This window comes from Cetorhinus maximus, chromosome 11 (assembly GCF_964194155.1).
Source record: "Cetorhinus maximus chromosome 11, sCetMax3.hap1.1, whole genome shotgun sequence".
In the NCBI taxonomy this organism is placed as follows: domain Eukaryota; kingdom Metazoa; phylum Chordata; class Chondrichthyes; order Lamniformes; family Cetorhinidae; genus Cetorhinus; species Cetorhinus maximus.
This window is the reverse complement of record NC_135889.1, coordinates 39,835,748-39,860,339: the sequence shown is the minus strand read 5'-3', so window position 1 is coordinate 39,860,339 and position 24,592 is coordinate 39,835,748. Positions and strand designations below refer to the sequence as shown.

The following is a 24,592-nucleotide window of genomic DNA, read 5'->3' as shown; positions in this document are numbered from 1 at the left end:
AACCGTTGCAGTCCATGTGGTGAAGGTACACCCACAGTGCTGTTAGGGAGGGAGTTCCAGGATTTTGATCCAGCGACAGTGAAGGAAAAGCGATATATTTCCAAGTCAGGATGGTGAATGACTTGGAAAGGAACTTCCATGTGGTGGTGTTCTCATCTATCTGCTGCCCTTGTCCTTCTAGGTGGTACTGGTCGTGGGTTTGAAAGGTGCTGTCTAAGGAGCCTCGGTGAATTCCTGCAGTGCATCTTGTAGATGGTACACACTGCTGCTACTGTGCATCAGCGGTGGAGGGAGTGAATGTTTGTGGATGTGGTGCAAATCAAGCAGACTGCTTTGTCCTGGACAGTGTCCAGCTTCTTGAGTGTTGTGGGAACTGCACTCATCCAGGCAAGTGGGGAGTATTCCACCACACTCCTGACTCATGCCTTGCTTGTAGATGTTGGACAGGCTTTGGGGAGTCAGGAGGTGAGTTACTCATCGCACGATTCCCAGCCTCTGACCTGCTCGTGTAGCCACAGTATTTATATGGCTAGTCCAGTTCAGTTTCTGGTCAATGCTAACCCCAAGGATGTTGATAGTGGGGGATTCAGCGATGGTCATGCCATTGAACATCAATGTTGGATTCTCTCTTGTTGGAGATAGTCATTGCCTGACCCTTGTGTGGCACGAATGTTACTTGCCACTTGTCAGCCCAAGCCTGGATATTGTCCAGGTCTTGCTGCATTTGGATATGGACTGCTTCAGTATCTGAGGAGGCGCGAATGGTGCTGAACATTGTGCAATCATCAGCGAATATCCCCACTTCTGACCTTATGATAGAAGGAAGGTCATTGATGAAGCAGTTGAAGATGGTTGTACCTAGGACATTACTCTGAGGAACTCCTGCAGTGATGTCCTGGAGCTGAGATGACTGACCTCCAACAACCACAACCATCTTCTTTTGTGCTAGGTATAACTCCAACCAATGGAGAGTTTTCCCTCTGATTCCCATCGACTCCAGTTTTGCTCGGGGTCCTTGATGCCACACTCGATCAAATGCTGCCTTGATGTCAAGGGCAGTCACTCTCACCTCACCACGGGAGTTCAGCTCTTTTGTTCATGTTTGAACCAAGGCTGTAATGAAGTCAGGAGCTGGGTGGCCCTGGCGGAACCCAAACTGGGCATCAGTGAGCAGGTTATTGTTAAGCAAGTGCCACTTGATAGCACTGTTGATGACCCCTTCCATTACTTTACTGATGATCGCGCGTAAACTGATGGGGCGGTAATTGGCCAGGTTGGATTTGTCCTGCTTTTTGTGTACAGGACATACCTGGGCAATTTTCCACATTGTCGGGTAGATGTCAGTGTTGTAGCTGTATTGGAACAGTTTGGTTAGGGGCACGGCAAGTTCTGGAGTACAAGTCTTCAGTACTATTGCGGGAATATAGTCAGGGCCCATAGTCTTTGCAGTATCCAGTGCCTTCAACCGTTTCTTGACATCACATGGAGTGAATTGAATTGGCTGAAGACTGGCATACTGTGATCCTGGGGACCTCCGGAGGAGGCCGAGATGGATCATCCACTTGGCACTTCTGGCAGAAGATTGTTGCGAATGCTTCAGCCTTATCTTATGCACTGCTGTGCTGGGCTCCTCCATCATTTAGGATGGGGACGTTTGTGGAGCCTCCTCCTCCAGTGAGTTGTTTAATTGTCCACCACCATTGGAGTGGCAGGACTGCAGAGCTTAGAACTGATCCGTTGGTTGTGGGATTGCTTAGCTCTGTCTATTACTTGCTGCTCATGCTGTTTGGCACACAGATAGTCCTGTGTTATAGCTTCAACAGGTTGACACCTCATTTTTAGGTATGCCTGGTGCTGCTCCTGGCATGGCCTCCTGCACTTTTCAGATACACTCTTGAGATATACAAGAGCACAAGAAATAAGAGGAGTAGATCATATAGCCCGTTGAACCTGCTCTTCCAATTAGTATAATCCTGACTGATCTTGGGCTTCAACTCCACTTCTCTGCCCGTTCCTCATATCCCTTGATTCCCTGAGAGACCAAAAATCTGTCAACCCTCTGGTGCAGAGAATTCCAAAGGTTCACAACCCTTTGGGTGTAGTAATTTCCCCTCATCTCAGTGTGAAATGATTGGCCCGTTATCCTGAGACTGTGCCCCGCATTTTAGATTCCCCTTCTAGTGGAAACAATCTCTTAGCGTCTACCCTATCAAGCCCCTTCAGAATCTTATACGTAAAGAATATAAAGAGGGAATGAGAATTTCAACAGGGATAATTGTGCTTGATAAATCACATCGCATTTTTTAAGGAGGCTATAGACATGAGATGGGAAGTGTAGTGACTGTAGTGTTCATGAACTTTAGGAAAATTGTTGGAAAAATACCACATAGGAGATATTATTAGAGAACATGAGGGCATTTGAAATTAAGGTAAGGATAGAAAACTGGATTAAAATTGGTTAGAGGAATGAAAACAGAGAGGAGTTAAGGGCAGTTTTTTAGGATGATAATAGTGGCCCCCAGGTTTGTTCTGGAGCACCTCTGTTCATTGAGTATTGGATAGAGGCCTGAAGGGATTGTTGTTGAAATTTATAGAGGATACCAAAAAAGGACCAAATATATGTAATCATTCTAAAAGTTAAAAGGAGTTACAAAAGGATATTGATTATTGTGTTTTTATAGTGATAAGAAGGCACCAATCATTCATAAGAGATTGTGCAAACGTGTTGTGGGTTCATTTACTGAGACTAGGCACATGGGAACATTGATACAAAGGCATAAAGCTTAAAGACACATCAGCAGCAAAGCTGTCTGTGCTGTGCTCTGTTCGAAAGCAAAAATGAAACTGAAACTGGATTGCATGACACACTTCCATCTAGTGATGCCAGGTTGAAATCTCTTAATGGTATATTAGAACACTAATTAGATAGGCGAATGGGACAAAGAATAACAGATGGAATTCGATATCAGTTTGTATGAAGCAAAGCATTTTTCTAAAAAACAACAGTAGTAATTATACTTTGTATGAAAGTAGGCATGATGCAGTGAAAGAGCAGAAGGAGTTGGGGGTATAGGTTCACAGAACATTAAAGGTAACAGCTCAAGTTGATAAAGTCTTTAAAAAGCTGATGGAATCCTCGGTTTTAGCACAACGTATGGAATATAAAAAACAAGGGGTAAAGATAAGTCTAAATAAAATCTTAAGACTGCAGATGGAGTTATCTGTGTAGAATTGGGGTCCACACAATAGGAAGGATATTAAGATTATAGAAGATACAATGCAGATTCGCTAGAGTACAGCCAGCTAAGAATAAATTAGACTTCAGAAAATAGTCTTGTTTTGTTATTACAACATAAATCACAGGGCAATATAATACAAGTGTCTAAAATGCTGAAAGGATGGGATAATGTCGATTGAAACAGACTGCTTCCACTAGTTGAGGGGTATAGAATGAGGGGCAATAGATCACAGATTAAATCTAAGAAACTTAGAACAGAGAGCAAGAAAATCTTCTTTAGGCATAGAGTTGTAGGGCTGTGGCATTAATTTCCAATGGCAGTGGCTGAGGCAGAAACCATTCAAGAGTAAATTGGTGAGTCAATGAAAGAGAAGGGGTTAAAGGCATATGGGAAGATTATGGGAAGAATATACTTTCTATTATTTAGGACTACTTTCTTTCATGGAGAATAAATACTTATGGACTGATTGAGCCCAATGACCTGCTTCTATGTTGTAATTTCTAGGTATAATTACGCCTCCAATCCAAATCCAAATATGACCACCATAATTTCAAAGAGTGTAGCTTGGAATGTGAATGGTTGAAAATTCAACAGATTTCTGCAAAACAATACAGGCCATCGGTGACTCAGAAATAGAATGGCTTCTCCAAATCATCTGTTATGAGGTGGCAGATGATGTGTGCCAGGCAGATCAAATCCACGAGGGAAACTTGGGGATCACATGGTCACAACTGTTTAGCAGTTTGTATTTTATTTCGAGATGCATGCCTTGAATTCAGAAGTAATAAGACTACCGCGACTTCAGAGTTTTTTACAAAACTAAATTAAACATTTATTAACAAAATAAAAGATTTCAAGCACATGCATAGGTCTACAAATTACTACTATAATAACTCCTAAAACCCTTAATTAATCTGACTCCCAGTTACACCCCCATTAAGGCAACAGTAAAAACAAATAGATTTAAACAGACCCAGGCAAAGCCACAAATACCCTGAATAGTCGAATTCAAAATGAGTTTTCTCAGCCTCGGTTCCTATAGACAGCAACTTGATGCACAGAGACTAGAGGCTTTTCACACTTGCGTTAGATCTTAGAATTCCTTCTCCCCTTACACGTAGCCTCACCTCCTTTATACATGTTTCTCCCTTTTAATTCAAATTCCATTGTTCCCTTATGCTCTTGCAACTTTACTTTTCTCATTATATAAAACTTCCTCAGTACTAATTTTATCAGTAACTTTGGGAAAAATAAACGCACTGTTTGGCTTAGCTTCTTCTAGCTAGATGTAACATCTTACCATCTCTTTGAAATTCAAACTACTCTGGCTTATCTAAAAATGCAAATTTTCCTTACACCTCACATTCTAAAACTTCAGCATGTTTACGTACTTAGCATTTCAAACCTAGCTTCTTTTTTGATGACTCAAAGCCTCCAGGCCAGCTGTCTCCAATTCAATCAAATCCCACTATTAACCCACTTTTCAATAAATCACAATAATATTATGAGAATTATTATATTTTCATGACACATCTGTCACTCACATCATTGATCAATAAAAATGCCTCTAACATTTTCTATAGTTTTTGAAAACACACATAGGGAACAGTACATAAAACAAAAAAATGCTGGAAATATACAGCAGCCAGTATCTGTGGAGAGAAACAGAGTTAACGTTTCAGATCGATGACTTTTCATCGGAACTGAAGAAAGGAAGAAAGGTAACAATTTTTTAAGCCAGTAAAATGGGGGAGGGGCAAGAAGAACAAATAGGAAAGTGTAGTAATTGTAGCTTTAGGAATGTAGTGACTGTAGCTTGAAGACTCATTGTTTTGTATAGTATCACATGACTGTGTGAACGAATCAGCTGTAAGTGCGGGGAACCTTAGAGTGGAAGTTCTTCTTCTAGTTGTGAAGCTTGATGGAAGCATGTACCAGCTACTACAGCCTGTAAATGAAGTTTGATGTTTCTAATGAGAAACATGTCTGGAAAATCAAGTCCATAACAAATTGGCAATGAGAATAAATCAGGTCTGGCATTGTCCCTCATCCAGTGACTGTGAGTATCTTGTTTAAATAGAAGAAAAGGAAGACCACCAGAAATACCGCATTTTGGCAGGACTGACCCCTTCGAACCATCCACAGAGGATTAATGTCAATATGTAGAACATCTCAGGTTCTATTTCCAGGCAAGCAAAATAACAGGAGAGGAAAAGAAGAGAGCAATTCTCCTAAGCGTTTGTGGAAGTAAAATCTATAATTTAATCTGAGTGACAGTCCAAAACGCTCCTGACTTGAAGACCTTTGGTGAATTGGTAGACCTCGTTAAGGGGCAATTTCAACCCAAACCCTCAGTCACCATGCAAAAGTTCAGGTTTAATTTGAGGGCTAGAGCCCTGGAGACCATTGCTACATACATGGTGAAATTGAAACAACTGACTGAACACTGTGATTTCGGGGAGGCCCTAAGTGATATACTCAGGGGATGTTTGGTCTGGGTTGTGCAAGGTGATGCCATTCAATGACAATTATTAGCTGAAGTAAACCTTGATTTGAAAAATGCTGAGAATTTCCAGCACTTTTGCTTGTATTTGAAATTTTCAGCATTTTCAGTATTTTACTTGTGCATTAATACAGAAATAATTGCCATTAGCATAGTAGAATATACCAAGGCACTAAAAAGGAGCATGATGAGACAAAAGTGACACCAAATCACTTTAAGACAATATTAGGACAGGTGACAAAAAGCTTGGTTGAAGAGTTAGGTTTTAAGATGCGTCTTAAAGAAGAAGAGGTGGAAAGGTTTAAGGAGGTAATTCCAGTAATTAAGGCATAGGCAGCTGAAGGCACAGCCACGGATGGTGGAGGGATCAAAATTAGAGATGTTCAAGAGACTAGAATTGGGGGTGCACAAAGATCTCAGATGTTACATAGATATGGAAGGGCAATTCTCATCCTTGAAAACAGGAATTAGAATTAAAAATAGATTTGCTGCAGGACCGGGAGATCAATGTAGATCAGAAAGAACAAAGGCCATGGCTGACTGGGCTTGGTGTGCTTTAGGATACATGCAGCAGAGTTTTGGATGAGCACAAATTTATGAAGGATGGCCAGGAGAGCATTGGAATAGTCACATCTAGTGGTAAAAAATGCATGGATTAAGGTTTTAGCAGAAGATGAGCTGAGGCACAGGCAGAGATGAACAATGTTATGAAGGTGGAAGTAGATAGTCTTTGTGATGGAGAGGATTTGAGTCCGATGCTCAGTTCAATGTCAAGCCAAGGTTGAAAACGACATAGTTCAGCCTCAGACAGTGGCCAGGAAGACGAATGGAGTCGGTCGCCAGGAAATGGCGTTTGTTCCTAATATTTAATAGAGCTGAGAAGAAGCTGAGTGTGCTGTTCACACTCTAAATGCATGGGTCAAAGTAACAGGAGGATTGCAGAAAGAATGTTTTACAGGATAAAATAAAAGGAAAAATTTTCATTTATTAAATATATGATGCGTAAGCAATACTTTTTCTTGGAATTTGGGCTTAATGTAGCAGTTTTCTTCTGTATTTTGCTCCCTCTTGTCTCCCAGTAAAACACATCTCCCCACAAGTGAAATAAATGGAGAAATAACTTTAAAGAGCAATATCTCCACATAAATTCCACCAGCAATGGTTCCATGGGTTTGTTTTCATGTCATTATGTCATCCTTTCAGTGTCAAACTGTTGGGCAATGTTCTAGTCCTGGGGTCTAGTTTAGTCTATTGGGACTGATGACTGAAAAGGATGGCAGATGATTTTTTATTCACTCATGAGGTGTGGGCATTGCTGGCTAGGCCATCATCCCTAATTTCCCTTGACAAGGTGATGGTGAACTTCCTTCTTGAACCGCTGCAGTTCTTAGGGTGTAGGATGGCATGGAAAGTTATGAAAACCATCATGCCATAGTTGAAGGACAATTCCCTGGAGGCAGTTCTTGAATCTGTCCATAATCTAATCGAGTGGAGAAGGTGCATAATAGAAGTTCTAAGCAACCGTTTTTGGAAACAAATGTTGACGATCTAGTCAGGAAAATAATTAAGCACATTCCATTAAATGCATTCAGTACTATTTGTGTTCATGATTTGATGCTTTTGGGTATATGTTGATATCTTCTTTTTCAAAACCTATTTTATTTTTTAAAATCATACATGCAGAACTGACACATAATTTAGAACCCTGTACCTTAACCAAAGGTCACTGAGTAACCCCAATTTACAGGGAATAGTTCCTTGTTATTATAGAGTTTTGCTTTATTGTTAAAACGTGAAACCAGGGATTATGTGGGGAAGGGAAAAGTTACTATAGATTCTACTTTAATATATATCTTAGGAATTACTGGATTCAGGTACTGTGTTTTCTACATCTTTGATTTTGCTTGTAGGCTAACAGATTAATATAATTTATCCTAATGTATATCATATTCTTACTCTTATTAATAGCTGAGCAATATTTCATTACACTGTATACTATTTTGTTTACTCAAGAACCAAATGCAAAAAAGCTCACCTGTAGCATCTGTCTGTAAGTGGAGTGATAACAAGGCGGTCAGTGTTTCCAAGATATTCATAACCATAGGGTAAACCTGCATTGATCATTTTTGTCTGAAGTTCATTGTCCTATAAAGTAAAGAATACAAGTAGCTACAAAAAGTGACATTCACGTCACACAAGTGCCAGGCAATGACCTTCTCCAACAAGATGGAATCTAACTATCCCCCTACAATTCAATGGCATTTTCATCACTGAATTCCCCTATCGTCAACATCCTGGGGGTTACCATTGACCAGAAACTTAAATGGACCAGCCACATAAATACTGTGACTACAAGGGCAAATAGGGGGTTGGAAATTCTGAGACAAGTAACTTCCTCCCTGAACCTCAAAGTCTGTCCACTATTGATGAGGCGCAAGTCCAGTGTGTGATGAAATCCTGTCTACGTACCTATACATTTGCTCCCCTCTACCACCAATGCACAGCCATAGCAGTGTATACCATATACAAGATGCACAGCAGCAACTCACCAAGGTTCCTTCAACGACACCGTCCAAACCTACAATCTCTACCATCTAGAAGGACAAGGGCAGGAGATGCATAGGAACACCATGACCTGCAAGCTCCTCCCCAAGCCACACACCATTCTGACTTGGAACTATTTCACCATTCCTTCACTGTCATTGGCTCAAATCCTGGAACTCCCTCCCTAACAGCATTGTGTGCCTAAACCACATGGACTGCAGTGATTCTAGAAGGCAGCTCACCACTGCCTTCTCAAGGGCAATTAGGGATGGGCAACAAATGCTGGCCTTGCCAGCGATGCCCACATCCCATGAACAAATGAAACAAAGTTATCAAATTTGCCAAGGAACTAACAGGGGAATTTGGTTGGTATTTCTTAATTACCTATCATTTTTACCATACAATTAAAATGTTGTAATTTTATTTCAAATCATAGGCATTGTTCCCTAATCTTTTGAATAAAGAAATATCTGCAGAATATCATCTCTTTCCACTATGAACCTATAGATGCTGAGACTAGAAATTCAACAGTATTGTTACACTGCCAGAAGTGCGCCAGGGCAGGATTTCTGTCTATCGTTTTACTCTGACGTTGCACCTGCCAGAAAATCGAGCTCATCTCATTTGAACAGTGAAGTAGACAGGATGTGTAAGGTCAGATTGCAACCTCATAGTTAGACCTGGGGGTTTTAGATACACATGTAGAGGCTGGAGTAAAACCTGAGATGGACTTTGACTGTAGGCATGCTGGAAAGGAAGAGCAAGGTGGTTGAGGGTGAACTGTCACTGAGGAGCAGGAACTTGGTGTTGCAGGTGGATATATAATCAGTCCATTGGTAGTGTAGAACTTGAATACTGCTAAAAAGAGAGACATGTTGCTGAATCTTTTTGTCTTGCACATCAGGGCAAAAACAAGAATGCCAAATTTCAAACAATTAGAACAGTTTATACTACAGGAGAAAAGGGGTGTCGACTTTGATTGGTCGAGGCATTGCCATGGAGAAATTAATGGGGAAATATAAGCTCTCCATGCTTCCAGGTAATTCAAAAAAGATGCAAGACATCAATATGTTCCCTTTGTTTGCGAAGAACGGGTCCACATGTATGTCACTTCTAGCAAGTAAGCTTCAAATGCTGCGATGCACCAGGGAGGGAGAAAGTTACCTGGGCATTTTGTTCCAGAAGGCAATTTCAACCCTTAGGCTAGGGTCCTCTGATTTGGTCTGTGGTCAAGGACAGGAGAGTGTGACTGCAAGTGTGGCTGGTATGAGGATTTAGATGGTAGAAGTTGTCGAGCCTCAGCCCTTGCAATTGTCCAACAGGTTTGAGGTGCTTGTAGCTTGTATAGATGAGAGTGGAGGCTGGAGGGTGGATGAGCGAACTGACCATGGCACCATGGAGCAGGCAGCCATTCAAGTGGGGGGAGTAAATAGGAATGCAGTTGTAGTAGAGGATAGTATAGTCAGGAGATAGACGCAGTTCTCTGCAGCCGACAGCATGAGTCCAAAAGGCTATTCAGGGTTCAGGACAACTGCCCAGGGTTGGAGAGGTACTTGCAGTGGGAGGGGGAGGATCCAGTTGTGATCCATGCGGGTACCAACAACATAGATTGGACTAGGAAAGAGGTTCTGCTAAGTGAGTATGAGCAGCTAGGATCTGAATTAAAAAACAGAAGCACAAAGGTAATAATCTCTGGATTGTTAACTGAGCCACAAGCAAATTGACATAGGGCAAATAAGATCAGAGAGTTGAATATGTGGCTCAAAGATTGGTATGGGAGAAATGGGTTTCATTTCCTGGGGTACTAGCACCAGTATTGGGGAAAGAGGGAGTTATACCATGGGGATGGTCTTCACCTGAATAGTGCAGGGATCAGTGTTTTGGTAGGTCACATAACTAGGGTGGTAGAGAGGACTTTAAGCTAGATAGTTGGGGAAGATGTAGTAAATTAATGAGAAAAGACAAGGCAATAGAGCAGGGTAGTCATGTAGGTAATGATAACCAGAGGCCAGAGATGAGAGTGATGGAGGAAGGTTCCGCGTGTGTGGGAAAATGCTTGCACAAGGCTCCAAAAGTGCCAGCCACACATGCACGCACACACTTCTCCCTCCAGAATCACTCGTGGTCCGACTGTGTGCAACTGAATTGCTAGTGGGGGCAGATGCAGGGGGAGGACTTGCTTAGGCTGTCAGTGAAGCTGAACAACGCCATTACACATTACTCAGTGAAAGTGAATATATTTTCAGATTGTAAAGTGACAAAATGTGTTCATCCGTGCAACCACTTGTGATCAGAAATTCTTAAGTTTTCTAGGCCTACCACTTCTTCTAGGTTCTGCTCTGACATCTGCAGGAGGGGTTTGACAGCCTGTGCAATGGTTAGCCCAGTTGCCTCTGATGACTTCGACATGGGTCCTCTAGAGAGCCGAGGCCTTGAGGGACCTGACTTGCTTTGACTGTACTACTGTGGGCCAGCTCTCCCTCTGTGGTGACAGAGGACGTGGTTGAGGGTGTCACAGGCAAAGGAGACTCGGAGGGAAAGGACAACCCCTGAGGTTCCTGAGTGGATGACCCAGGGATGTCCAGCTGTCACTCTTCCTCCTCTCAGGTGCCTGATGTCCCCAGCCTGACTCCTTGAGGGGAGCACCTGGAGGGACATCGAGGTGCCCCATTTCCCTCTCGTGTTGCCTCTGCAAGAACTCACCCATGGCTACCGCAACGGAGTGCAGGTCTGCATGCATTTCCAAGTTCTGCTGGACCAGGGTCTCCATGGTGTCCGGCATCCTCCCCATGGAGACCTCCATACATGTGGGCACCACTTCATCAGAGAGCAGGTGGAGGCACTCCTCCAACTCGCATGCCACTCTGTTGAGGGCTTCCAACAGCTTTGTGTGATTTTCACCCACCTTCTACTGACTCTCTGCGATGAGTTGGAAGGCCCAGTCCAGAGGCCTGTCATCTGACTAGGACCTCACAGATGCCTCTTTCCCAGCAGTCCTTTGAGTGCCAGAGAGCTCGGCTGAAACTGGCTCCTCCTGCTGCGGATACGTGTCCATGAGGTGACCACCAGATTGTGAACCCAAGCATGCTCTAGATATAGGTTCCACTGAGGTGTGTGTCTCTGTGTTGGTGGAGGGTATGGGTAAGCACTGTAAGGACATGGATGAAGCTGAGGGACTGGCTGGCTGAGGGTGTCAGTCGCTTGACACAGCTCCCTATGAACCAAAGCAGAGATAATTAGTGCATGTCAGCAGAGTCAAAAGCAGGAGAGAGAGCACTCACAGCTGTGTTGAGAGAGGGATGATGTGGTGCAGGATCCTCACATGGGTTTTCGCCGTTGACCTCACTGTCGCTGCAGGCATAGTCCACGTCCTCAGCAATAAGTGCGAAGGCACGCTCCTCAAAGTGAGTGGGGGTTTAATGTGGGCCACTCCACTCCCAGTCTGGGACCTCTCCCTGCTGTTGTGAGACAGCTTCCCCTGCATGAAAACAGATGGAAAGAGTGTGAGCAAGATGCATGGCACTGCGTGGAATGTTTGTCTGGTGAGCGGAGCCATGGATGGGATGAGGGCACGAACTCCAGAGGATATGTGCCTGATGGAGATTTGAGGGTGTGTGTGAGAGTTAGTGGTGTTGTCCCTTGAGATGTGAGATCCCTGTGGGTGTGTGATGGGTTTGAATGTGAGAGTTGAGAGTGATGAGGTGATTGACTTACCTTGGCGGATGAGGCCATTCATCCTCTTCCTGCAATGAATGGCTGTCCTCTTTTGCAGGGCGTTGGCACTGACCAGTGCTGTCACCATCTCCCATGCTGGATTGGTGACCTTTCTTGCTGGTCTTCACCCAGAGTGGGGGTAGAGGACTTTGCAGCAGGCCTCTACTGTGTCCAGTAGGCGCTCAAGGGAGACATCGCTAAATTTAGGGGCAGCCATCATTCCCAGCAGCTTCCAATACCTTGAAGAGTGCTAGCTCTGTGCAGGGATGCCCGGATTACTGAAGGCCTGAGGTGGCAGCAGAGTGGGCGAATCAGAGGCCGCCCACCAGTGACCCAACGTGTTTCCTAGATTCCTAATTTATTAACAATGTGGCACGCGCCTGGAATGGGGCGATATCGCAAAAAAACTCCATTGCAGCTGGCGGATGAAATGTCCCTTTTCCTGCATTAGTGCAAACCTGGGGCAATTCCGCCCAGAGTGTGACAGGAAGGTACTGAGTGTACAAATCTACGAGTGCACTAGCAAATAAGGTCAGAGTTTGCATGAATGGTAAAAAGACAGAATTAAAGGCTCTGTATTTGAATGCATACAGCATTCATAACAAAAGGATGAGTTGATAGCTCAAATCGAAATAAGTATGACCTGATCATCATTTCAGAGATGCGGTTGCAAGGTGACCAAGGCTGAGACCTAAATATCCAAGGGTATTTGACATTTCAGAAGGACAGAAAGCAAGGAAAAGGTGGTGAGGTAGGTCTGTTATTTATGAATGTCATTAGTGCAGTAGAGAAAGATGACCATAGCTTTTTTTTTATTCTTTCATGGGATGTGGGCGTCAGTGACTAGGCCAGAATTATTGCCCCTCCCTAACTGCCCTTAAAAAGGTGGTGGTGAGCTGCCTTCTTGAGCCGCTGCAGCCCATGTAGTGTAGGTACACCCACAATGCTGTTGAAGAGATCAGGAGTTCAGGAGATCAAGGTGAAGAATCAGTTTGGGTAGAGATAAGAAATAGCAAAGGTAAGAAGGATAGTTTATAGGCTCCCTAACAGTAGCTACACTGTAGGACAGGGTAAAGAGGAAGAAATAATGGGGGTTGGTAAGAAAGTTACTGCAATAATCATAGGTGATTTTAATCTATATATAGATCGGATGAATCAAATTTGCAAAGGTAGTCTGGAGGATGAGTTCATGGAGTGTATTTGTGACAATTTCTTAAAACAGCACATTCCAGTGCAAACTAGGGGGCAGGCTATTCTAGACCTAGTAATATAAAATGAGACAGGGTTAATTAATGACCTCAAAGTAAAAGAGCCTATAGGAAACAGTGATCATAACATAATAGAATTTCACATTCAGTTTGAAGGTGAGAAGTGTGGGTCTAAGACTAGTGCTTTAGATGTGAATGAAGGCAAATACAAGGATATGGAAGCAGAGTTGGCCAAAGTGCACTGGGAAAATAGGTTAAAAGAGAGGATAGTAGAGGAACAGTGGCAGATATTTAAGGATAAATTTGATAACTCTCAGCCAAAAAAATCCATGAAGATAGGCTCTAGGAGGAGGATGCACCATCCATCACTAAGGAAGTTAAAGATAGTAAAAAATTGAAAGAAAAGGCATACAATACTGCGAAGATTAGCGGTAAATCAATAGATTAGACAGATTTTTGAAAACAACAAAGGATGACTAAAAGAATAATGAGAAGTGAGAGCTTAGAGTATGAGAGAAAGCTAGCTAGAAATACAAAAAACATATAGTAAGAGTTTCTACAAGTATTTAAAGAGGAAAAGGTAGCTAAAGTGAGCATTGGTCCCTTAGATTGTGAGACTAGGGAATTAATAATGGGAAACAAGAAAATGGCAGCAGCGTTGACCAGGTATTTTGTGCCTGTCTTCACTGTAGAAGGCACATAAACATCCCAAGAATACTTCAAAATAAAGAGGTAAAAGGGAGTGAAGAACCTAAAGCAATAGCAACCACCAGGAAAAGGATGCTGGAAAACTATTAAAGCTGACGGATGACAAGCTCCCAGGACCTGGTGGCCTGCATCCAAGGTCTTAAAAGAAATGGCTACAGAGAAAGTTGTGATTGGTTTTTTTTTGCATTGGTTGTGATCTTCCAAAATTCCCTAGATTCTAGAAAGGTCCCAGAGGATTGTAAAATCACAAACATAACACGTCTATTCAAGTAAGGAGGGAGACAGAAAACAGGAAACTATTGGTCAGTTAGCTTCACATCTGTCATAGGAAAAATGTTAGAATCCATTATTAAGGTGGTAATAACGAGACATCTAGAAAATAATTGTGCAATCAGGCAAAAATCAACATGGTCTAGTGAAAGGGAAATTGTGCTGGACTAATTTATTCAAGTTCTTTTATTAAAATTTGGCAGATGAAGTCAAATGTGAGAAAATGTGATCATGTCCACTTTGCCAGGAAGAATGGAAAAGCAGAATAATATTTAAATGGAGAGAGACTGCAGAACTCGATTGTACAGAGGGATCTAGGTACATGAATCACAAAAAGTTAGTAGGTAGGTACAGCAAGTGATTAGGAAGGCAAATGAAATGTTGACATTTATTGCGATTGGAACCCTGTATAAAAATAGGCAAGTATTGCTACACTTGTACAGGGCCTTAGAGTGATCACATCTGGAGTACTGTGTACAGTTTTGGTCTCCTCACTTAAGAAAGTATATAACTGCATTAGAAGCAGTTCAGAGAAGGTTCATTTCATTGATTCCTGAGATGAAGGGGTTAGTTTATGAGGAACGGTTGAGCAGGCTGGGCCTATATCCATTGGAGTTTAAGAGAACGAGAGGTGTTCTTTTTGAAACATATAAGGTCCTGAGGTGGATGCTGAGAGGATGCTTCCCATTGTGGGGGAATCTAGAACTAGGGGACACAGTTTAAAAATTAGGGGTTTCCCATTTAAGACTGAGATGAAGAGAATTGTTTTCTCTCAGAGGATTATTAGTCTGTCGAATTCTCTTTCCCAGAGAACAGTGGAAACTGGATTCTTGAATATATTCAAGACTGACTTAAGATAGATTTTTGTTCGACAAGGCAGTAAAGGATAATGAAGGGAAGACAGGAAAATGGAGTTGGGGCCACAATTAGATCAGCAATAATGTTATCAAATGGAGGAGCAGGTTCAAGGGGCCGTATGGTCTACTCCTGTTCCTAATTTTTGTGTTGTATGTTCTTGTGTAAATACACCACATTATCTCAACTGATTATCTTAAATTAGTTGTTAATTTAGCTAATAGCATGCTCAGGATTATTCAGCATGTGCTGTCTAATTACAGAATCACATCTAAGAATTGATGTTTTGTTTTGGGTTTTGCAAACACAGGCTGGTTGACTATGGCCTGTACTCTACATGTTACAAACAGCCAGAGGAACATGTTATTTGATTCAATCAGCCAATTATTGGGGTGTAAAGCCTACATACCTGACATTGCATTGGCACTGAAATTCATGCATGATTTTGCTCAATTGTATGGTAAGTAGAACGTCTTTTTGGATTGATGGTAGCATTTTATCAGTGGAAAATACCATTTGTGTCTCCACCTCATAGTAGCAATGTGAAATGGCTTTCTTAACCTGTTGCTCAAATTTTTGAGGTGCTTTGCCTTCCCAGGGTAATTTGAGATACACCAGGCACTTTCAGCTGCAAAAGTAGCAGCCCTTGGCCCATTTGCAAGTTTGTGCAATACACAGCAAAAAATGATATAATCTGGATAGCCACTGTCCTGCAGGATAGCTTTGATGTGCTCTGTTTCTACATCAAACTTGCAAGCGCAAGGAGTTTAATAACAGCCACTGTGATCTCCTTCCACATGGCATTGCCTGCTTGCCTCACAGGTCTGCCTTCAATCTCAATCCCTTAGATTGGATTTCAGCTAAGAGAACAGTGTGATTAGGCTCCTTGAAATTGAAGGTTGTTCTATTTAATATTTCTCTAATTGGGGCTGTTCAGTTCTGTTTCTTCTTCCAGTGTTACTATAGACCCTTTAAGCAGCAAAAGGTTATATATAATGCCGAAAAGAGAGGCACGTTGCCAAAGCTTTTCGGCTTGCACTCAACAGGATAAATACAAGAATGCAAAATTTCAAAGCATCAGAATAATTTATACTACATGAGAAAAGGGGTGCTGATTGGTTAACAAGTCGACTCTGATTGACCAAGGTATTACCATGGAGAAAGCAATAGGGAACTATAGGCTCCACATGCTTCCGGGTGACTCAAAAAAGGTACAAGGCTTGAACAGCTTCCTTTTATTCACAGAGAACGGGTCCCTGCGTATGAAGGTATGCCGCTTCTAGCAAGCGTAAATGAGCTATGTTATGAGGGTAATTTGAGGTGGACCAGGCATGTTTCAAGTCCAAAAGTGGCAGCCTTTGGCCAATTTGCAAATTTGTGCAATACACAGCAAACAATGATGTAATCAGGATAGCCACTGTCCTGCAGGATAGCTTTAATGTGCTCTATTTCTGCACCGAGTGCAAATGTTTCAGCAGCACAATTAATGATGTCCTCAAATATGTAGTGAATTTGTCCAATCACTTACTCTCTGAAAGCGAAGGATTTGTCGTGACGCATAGCTTCAACTTTGGTGTTCCTACGTCCCACATCAAATGAGGAGAGATATTTGCTGAGCTTAACTCCTCTATTCACAACTATCCCACCACAAGGCAGCATCCAATAAAGACGCTGAGTCCTTGAAAGCATGCCTAACACATCTAGTGCGCACACATTGTGAAGTAACTCATGACTTGTCTGATTTTCACAGGCCGTGCAAGTGTCTGGTTGCATTGCAAGGCCTCAGGACCAACCCAGACATACATATTTACAAGCCTGACAAAGGAGCAAATGTGATTATGTTGACAAAATGCACGGTATTCTTAATGACATTTCCAAATCCATATCTATTGGCTCTGCCCCCAAAAATGATTGCACAGCCTTGCTCAAAAGCAAGCTACAAAAATGTTTGTTGGACTTGTGTAAGTTTAACGAGCTGCCTTGTGACATATATGATAGGATTCGTTCTCATGGCTCAATACATCCACACATGAATGGGCTGCCTAAGACACACAAAAGTGATGTCCCATTTGTTGTAATATGCTTTTAAGGGATAGGAGAATGACATCACTAGAAAGGAAGTGTGTTGAGCTATCCAGTTTAATTTCACTTTTGCTTTTTCAACAGAACACAGCACATAGCCCTGGTGTCTTCAAGCTTTCTGTCCATGTATAAATGTTCCCATGTGCCTGGTCTCAATAAAAGAGCCCAAAATGTGTTTGCACAATCCCGTATGAGCGATTGGTGCCTTTATATCATTATAAAAACATAACATGATGTGCAGCAACGGTTCCTTCTAAACAACACGGTGCTCAGCCTGCCAGCAAGATTAAGTACAGGTACGACATGGAGAACAGTTTTAGATCATGCTACCCTTGACATTTTGGTGAGACCACAATGAAGTCAAAGCATCAGAGAGTGTTGCAGGAAAAGCTTTAAAGAAACATTGCTCAAATAAAGAGCTGGTGAGCAGATGGATCCCTTGTGATGAGATTGCAACGCATAGCCTGTAAGTTCAGTGAGCAGGACAACACGTCAAGAGGACTAGCACCAGGTTAGCTCAGTTAGGAAATGTGAGTGACCAGAGTGTGGGCCAGATCAATAGCAAGCGAGGGAAAGCCAAATAACCAAAAAAGTAAACACTAAGTTATCAAAATTGGGCCAGAGAAGGTTGCGATTATAACAGACTGAGCATCGGAAAAACGTATGAAAATGGTTACAGCGAAATTCATCCATGATACTGCAGGAGAAAGAAGGTCAAAGAGATATTGTCAAAATGTCCACAAATTTCCCCAGCTTATATCGGGATGTAGCTAACCGAATATCCAAACTCAAAATATTTAAGCACCATGGTTGCTCGATTCGGGTATGTCTGACCCAGGCAAGCAAGCCATAAAAATTCACCTACCAATTGGGAATGAAGTTCTACACAGACTGAGCACATCAGGATTAACAGCAGAAGAACTAAAGGATCCCCAAAAGGTATGGACTACACTGGAAGACCGGTTCAGAATCAGGTTATTCATCAATTAGCGTTCATGTCATTTCGACAACAGTCTACAGAATCCATAGACCACTTTGTCAGATGCAGAGAAAAGGATATCTTTGCGATTTTTCAAGTGCAGAGTTAGCAGACAGAATTGTTGAGTTGGTGATCGCATCCATTCACGTGGAAAAATTCTAGAAAGATCTACTAGAAAAGCCAAAAACGTATATCATCGAAGAGCTACTCAACGATGGACATAAGTACAAAGTGATCCTTGGAGGTCAGCAAAGCTTACAGGTCCCAAGTACAACCCCAATTGTTGATGTGCTTACTAAAACACCTAAGCCTAGTATGACCTTTGGAAGGTGTGGCTTTTTGCATCTACCAAGGAAATGCCCTGCTGTCCACCAATTCTGCAAAACATGTGGCAGAAAGAACTATTGGGAGCAGCAGTGCACTACAGCAAAGGCTGATGCAACTACAAAGAGCCATGCACTCAAGCACACCATACAAAACGAGTACCTTCAAGCAATAAGAATGACCATCCAGTATTCCATCAGAAACATACAGGTGATGTGATTAACAAACCAAAGCATGCCAATGATGTGCACGACGAGATGAAGAGCAGGAAACAGGTGATTCACACCATCAATCTCGTGGAAAATATAGATGCCATCACTAACTCACACACAGGCATAGATCAGACGAGAAGACTCACAAAAGAGATAGTTTATTGGCCAGGTATGAACAATGACATTGAAGTCGTCGTCAGGAAGTGGGAGGCATGTCAAAAGTATATGCCAAGTCAGCACAAAGAACCACTCATTCCACATGAAGTTAATACGCATCCTTGGTCTGAAATCATATTTGGTCTCTTTCAAGTCCATGGCACTGATTTCATCGGCCATCATCGACTACTTTACCAAGTATTCCATTATTCGACAATTGCACAATATGTCAAACACAACTGTCAGGTACATTCTATGTGCAATTTATTTGGTACGCCTAGAGAGATCATGATAGATAATGGTCTGCAATTTACTGGTAAGCCATCTTAGGATATGTGTGAGAAGTGGAATATCAATCACACTACTTCTTCTCCTCATTACCCTTGATCTAATGGCCTAGCTGAATGAATGATTCTCATGGTGAAATCCATAATTCTCAAATGTAGACAGACCAAGCAAGATCTACCAATGTGGCAGCCAATGTGGTACCGTTATTCAAGAAGGGAGGAAGGGATAAACCAGGGAACTACAGGCCAGTCAGTCTAACCTCAGTGGTGGAGAAACTATTGGAAGCAATTCTGAGGGACAGAATTAATCTACACTTGGAGAGGCAGGGATTAATCAAAGACAGGCAGCATGGTTTTGTTAAGGGGAAGTCATGTCTGACCAATTTAATTGAATTTTTCGAAGAGGTGACCAGGTCTGTAGATGAGGGCAATGCATTGGACTTCAGGAAGGCTTTTAATAAGATCTCGCATGGGAGACTGATAACGAAGGTAAGAGCACATGGGATCCAAGACAATTTGGCAAATTGGATACAGAATTGGCTAAGTGGCAGGAAACAGAGGGAGATGGTCGAGGGGTGTTTTTGTGACTGGATGTCTATCTCCAGTGGGGTTTCCACAGGATCAGTGTTGGGTCCCTTGCTGTTTGTGGTATATATAAACGATTTAGACTTGAATGTAGAAGGGCTGATCAGTAAGTTCGCAGATGACACGAAAATTGGTGGGGTGGTAAATAGTGAGGAGAATAGTCTTAGATTACAGGACGATATAGACGGGCTGGTCAGATGGGCTGATCAGTGGCAAATGGAATTTAATCCGGATAAGTGTGAGGTGATGCACTTGGGCAGGACAAACAAGGCACAGGAATACACGATGAATGGTAAGACCCTGGGAAGTACCGAGGATCAGAGTGACCTTGGTGTGCATGTCCACCGGTCCCTTAAGGTAGCGGGACAGGTAGATAAGGTGGTTAAGAAGGCATATGGGATACTTGCCTTTATTAGCCGAGGCAGAGAATATAAGAGCAGGGAGGTTATGCTGGAACTGTATAAAACGCTGGTTAGGCCACAGCTAGAGTATTGCGTGCAGTTCTGGAATCCGTATTATAGGAAGGATGTGATTGTACTAGAGAGAGTGCAGAGGAGATCTACCAGGATGTTGCCTGGGCTGGAGAGTTTTAGTTATGAAGAGAGATTGGGTAGGCTGGGGTTATTTTCCCTGGAGCAGAGGAGATTGAGGGGGGACATGAATGAGGTGTATAAAATTATGAGGGGCATAGATAGGGTAGACAGGAAGGAACTTTTCCCCTTGGTGGAGGGATCAATAACCAGGGGGCATAGATTCAAGGTAAGGGGCAGGAGGTTTAGAGGGGATGTAAGGAAGAATTTTTTCACCCAGAGGGTGGTGGGAACCTGGAACTCACTGCCTGCAAGGGTGGTAGAGGCAGATACCCTCAAAACATTTAAGAAGTGTTTGGATGTGCACTTGCGATGCCATGGCATACAAGGCTATGGGCCTAGTGCTGGAAAATGGGATTAGAATAGTTAGGTGCTCGTTTGACCGGTGCAGACTTGATGAGCCAAAGGGCCTTTTTCTGTGCTGTAGGCCTCTATAACTCTATGACTCTACACATTGCAATGTTACAGCTGAGGGCAACAAGTGCAACTATTCCATCACCAGCAGAGCTCATGTTTGGCAGACCAGTGCATACCAATTTACCTACTCTTCCCCATTCTACTCTCTCAGAAACTAGAGGGCAACTTGTAAAACTGTAAGAGAAGATGACCAACATGCATGATAAAAACGCAGGCACAGAACTTCCAAGTTTAGAGTTAGGACAACAAGTTTGAATCCAGGATCCCACAGAAGGTATGTGGCAACCAGCCAAGGTGACAAGGGTTGGTTCAGAACCAAAATCCTATGAAGTCATTACCCACAACAGTGAGGCATAACTGAGGGCAAATCAGATCCAGTGCAGCTCCTCAACCACCTTACAGTCCTACTGCATCTAGGACAAGATCCAAAATGCAAGCAGGAACAACATCCAAGAATGACAATCTCACAGATCACTGTGAGCAAATAAAGACACTTCTAGACAAGGTTACCATGACAAGATCTGGTCAAATCAGCAGATTACCTCTACACTTTAGAGACTCAACTGTTCCATGTACTTATGTAATGGTAACGAAACATGAACATGTATTGTAAGTAGTTATACTTCTTTGGAAGGTGGGGAAAGTATCTTTAAAAGAAATATACCTTTAAGAGATAAGAGCATGACATCACTGGAAAGGAAGTATCTTGCGATCATATATTTCACCCCTCTCCTATTTTTACTTAGTTCTGTTGAAGGGTCATGAGGACTCGAAACGTCAGCTGTACTCTTCTCCGCTGATGCTGCCAGACCTGCTGAGTTTTTCCAGGTATTTTTTTATTTTTTGTTTGCTATCCAGGTTAGTTTCACTTATGCTATTTCAGCAGAACACAGCAGGCACAACTCTGCTGTTGATGTCTTCAAGCTTTCTGTCCATGTATAAATGTTCCCATGTGCCTCGTATCAATAAATAAATCCACAATGTGTTTGCACAATCCTTATGAGTGATTGGTGCCTTTATATCATTATAAAAACAACACCATTGAGCCCTATTTTATCAATGACGTGTTTTGTGCAGCGTGAACTGGCCAAATGGTTGAGTGAACTACTACAGACAGTACTTAGTGACTTTTCCACGTACACAGTGAAGGATTGCTTCACCTTCACCACTAAAACTATACATGGCCTACATATTGATAGCAACACTCAGTCAAGTTCAGTTTTAATAACACAATGTACACCCAAATAGATAATGTAGCCATGAGATTCCTTCTAGGTCCAGCGTTCACTAACATTTTTGTCGGTTTCCACGAGAAACGTGTTCTGATAGAATGAGCCCTAATCTCCTACCCCATGCATATTTATGATAGGCACCAAATTAAGAAGCAGGAACTCAAAGGTTATAATTTCTGGATCATTACCTGAGCCACATGCAAATTGATGTAGGACAAATAAAATTAGAGCAATGAATGTGTGGCTCAAAGCCTGGCATGGAAGGAGTGGGTTCCAGTTCTTGGGGTACTGGCGCGAGTATTTTGGAAAGTGGGATCTGTGTCATTGGGATGGTGTCCTTGCAAGCCACATAACTAGGGAAGCAGAGAGGGTTGTAAACTGAATAGTATGGACAAGGGATCAAATTTGGGAAGATGTGGAAAACCAAAGAATCGACAGGAAGGCGCAGAGAGTACAAATCAAAGAGTAAATCAGCAGATAAGGCTAGACGCTACAAAAAAAATTAAAAGGACAAAACTAAAGGCTCTGTATCTAAATGTACATAACATTCAAAACCAAGCAGATGAACTGATAGTGCAAATAGAAATAAATAAGTACGATCTGATAGCCATTACAGAGATATGGGCCGGGATTTTCCGTGCCTGCCGGCGGTGGGAGTGTTCGGTGGCACGAGCAGGCAATATAGCACGATTGATTTCACGACAGCGTGAAACCAGTTTGTGATCGTCCACTCAGCCTGCCGATGGTCGGCCGCGTTTCCTGCCATCGGACATCGGGAACCTCAATGTAATATATGAGCATATCATTATAAGGCTAGCCCACCGAACTCATTCCCCACCCCCCTGCCCACTCCCCTCTGGATCATCCGCCCATGTTGGTGGGAAAACACGCCGATGTGTTTCACAACAGCACATAAACGTTGTGTACCTGGCAGGCTGCACTTCGCTCGGGACTTCAGGGTCTGCTTGCCTACCTTGCTTCGGTTAGCACTCACAGTCATCAGCGCCAGGCTTCACAGATAGCACCACATCACTTTTAGGGGGGCTAACAGGTAGGTCTCTACCTACCAGATCAACCACATGTGGGTGGCTTTTCAGTGGCTGCAGGGCTAGAGTTTGCTTGGGGAAGAGGGGGAAGTGGCCTCAGGCAAGGGAAGAGGCTGCAGGACAAGAGCTGTACTGGGGAAGGAGGGTATCCCAGGATGTGTGTGGGGGCACATGTTGATCTGTGCAAGTGGCCTCAAGGTGCTGAGGGCTGAGGAGGCAGTCTCCAGAGGAGATGAGGCCAGATGGACATGTGAGGGTATGTTTGTGAGAATGGGTGGTGATGTCCCTTGAGCTGGCAGTGAGTGAGATGCAAGTGAATGTGTGATGGGCTTGAGTGTGTGAGTTTAGAGTGATGAGATCGTTGGCATACCATGGCTGCACGGATTAGATCATTCGTCCTCTATCTGCATTGGATGGCCAACCTCTTCTGTTACCTACCTGTTAGCCCCCCCCTAAAAGTGATGTGGTGCTATCTGTGAAGCCTGGCGCTGATGACTGTGAGTGCTAACCGAAGCAAGGTAGGCAAGCATTGGCACTGACCACCACTGCCATCGCCTGCCATGCTGGATTGATGATGCTGCTGTCCATCCTGCAGCCAGGGCAGAGGTAGAGGGCATCGCTGCGGGCCTCCATGGCATCCAAATGGCATTCCACTGATGCATCTGAGATGTGTGTGCGCAGCCGGACTTTAAATAAGGTGCCCGGCGTGAAGAAGCAGCGAGGTAATGTCATGGCGGGTGAATGAGAGCCCGCCCGCCATGGAAACGGCGTGTTTCCCGGGGATGCATAAGTAATGCGGCGTGCTTGGGACGATACGGCGTGAAAACCCGCCATCATGGCCAGCAGGTAAAATGTCATTTTACCCGCCCACTACCACACATAGTGCAAATCTGGGACAAATCCACCCATGGCTACAGGATGACATAGATTGGGACCTGAATATTGAAGGGTACATGACATTTAGGGATGGGACAGGGAGTTAGGAAAAGATGGAGGGGTGGCTCTGTTAATTAATTATGGTATTAGCACATTAGAGAGGAATGACCTAAGTTCTGGAAACCAGGATATAGAAGCAGTTTGGGTTGAGATGAGAAATGATAAAGGCAAGAAGTCACCTGTGGGAGTGGGGTACCGGCGTCCTAATTGTAACTACACTGTAGGACAGAGTATAAAAGAAGAGATAATGGGAGCTTGTCAGAAAGGCACAGCATGGGAGCATTTTAATTTGCATATAGACTGGAAAAATCAGATGGGCAAAGGTAGCGTCGATGAGGAGTTCATAGAATGTTTTTGGAATAGTTTCTTAGAACAGCACATTCTAGAGCCAACCAGAGAGCAGGCTATACTAAACCTGATATTGAGCAACGAGATAGGATTAATTGATAACCTCCTAGTGAAGGCAACTCTAGATAGCAGCGATCATAATATGATTAAATTTTACATTCATTTTGAGGGAGAAATGCGTGCATCCAAGACTAGCATTTTAAATTTAAATAAGGGCAATTATGAGGGCATGAAAGCAGAGTGAACTGGCAAATGAGGTTAAGGGATAGGTGAGTACAGGTTCAGTGGCAGACATTTAGAGGGATATTTCAGAATACACCATAAGACCATAAGACCTAGGGGCAGAAATAGGCCATT

At 43.0% G+C, this 24,592-nt stretch overlaps 1 protein-coding gene across 1 annotated transcript in view; it reads right to left on the bottom strand.

Annotated features, from left to right (window-relative positions):
• dnah7 (dynein, axonemal, heavy chain 7) overlaps positions 1-24,592 on the bottom strand; it is a 614,695-nt gene that overhangs the window by 399,255 nt on the left and 190,848 nt on the right. Inside the window, exon 23 of the mRNA XM_078551851.1 lies at positions 7,778-7,887. Coding sequence (XP_078407977.1) covers positions 7,778-7,887 — 110 coding nt within the window. The remainder of the gene's footprint in view (positions 1-7,777; positions 7,888-24,592) is intronic.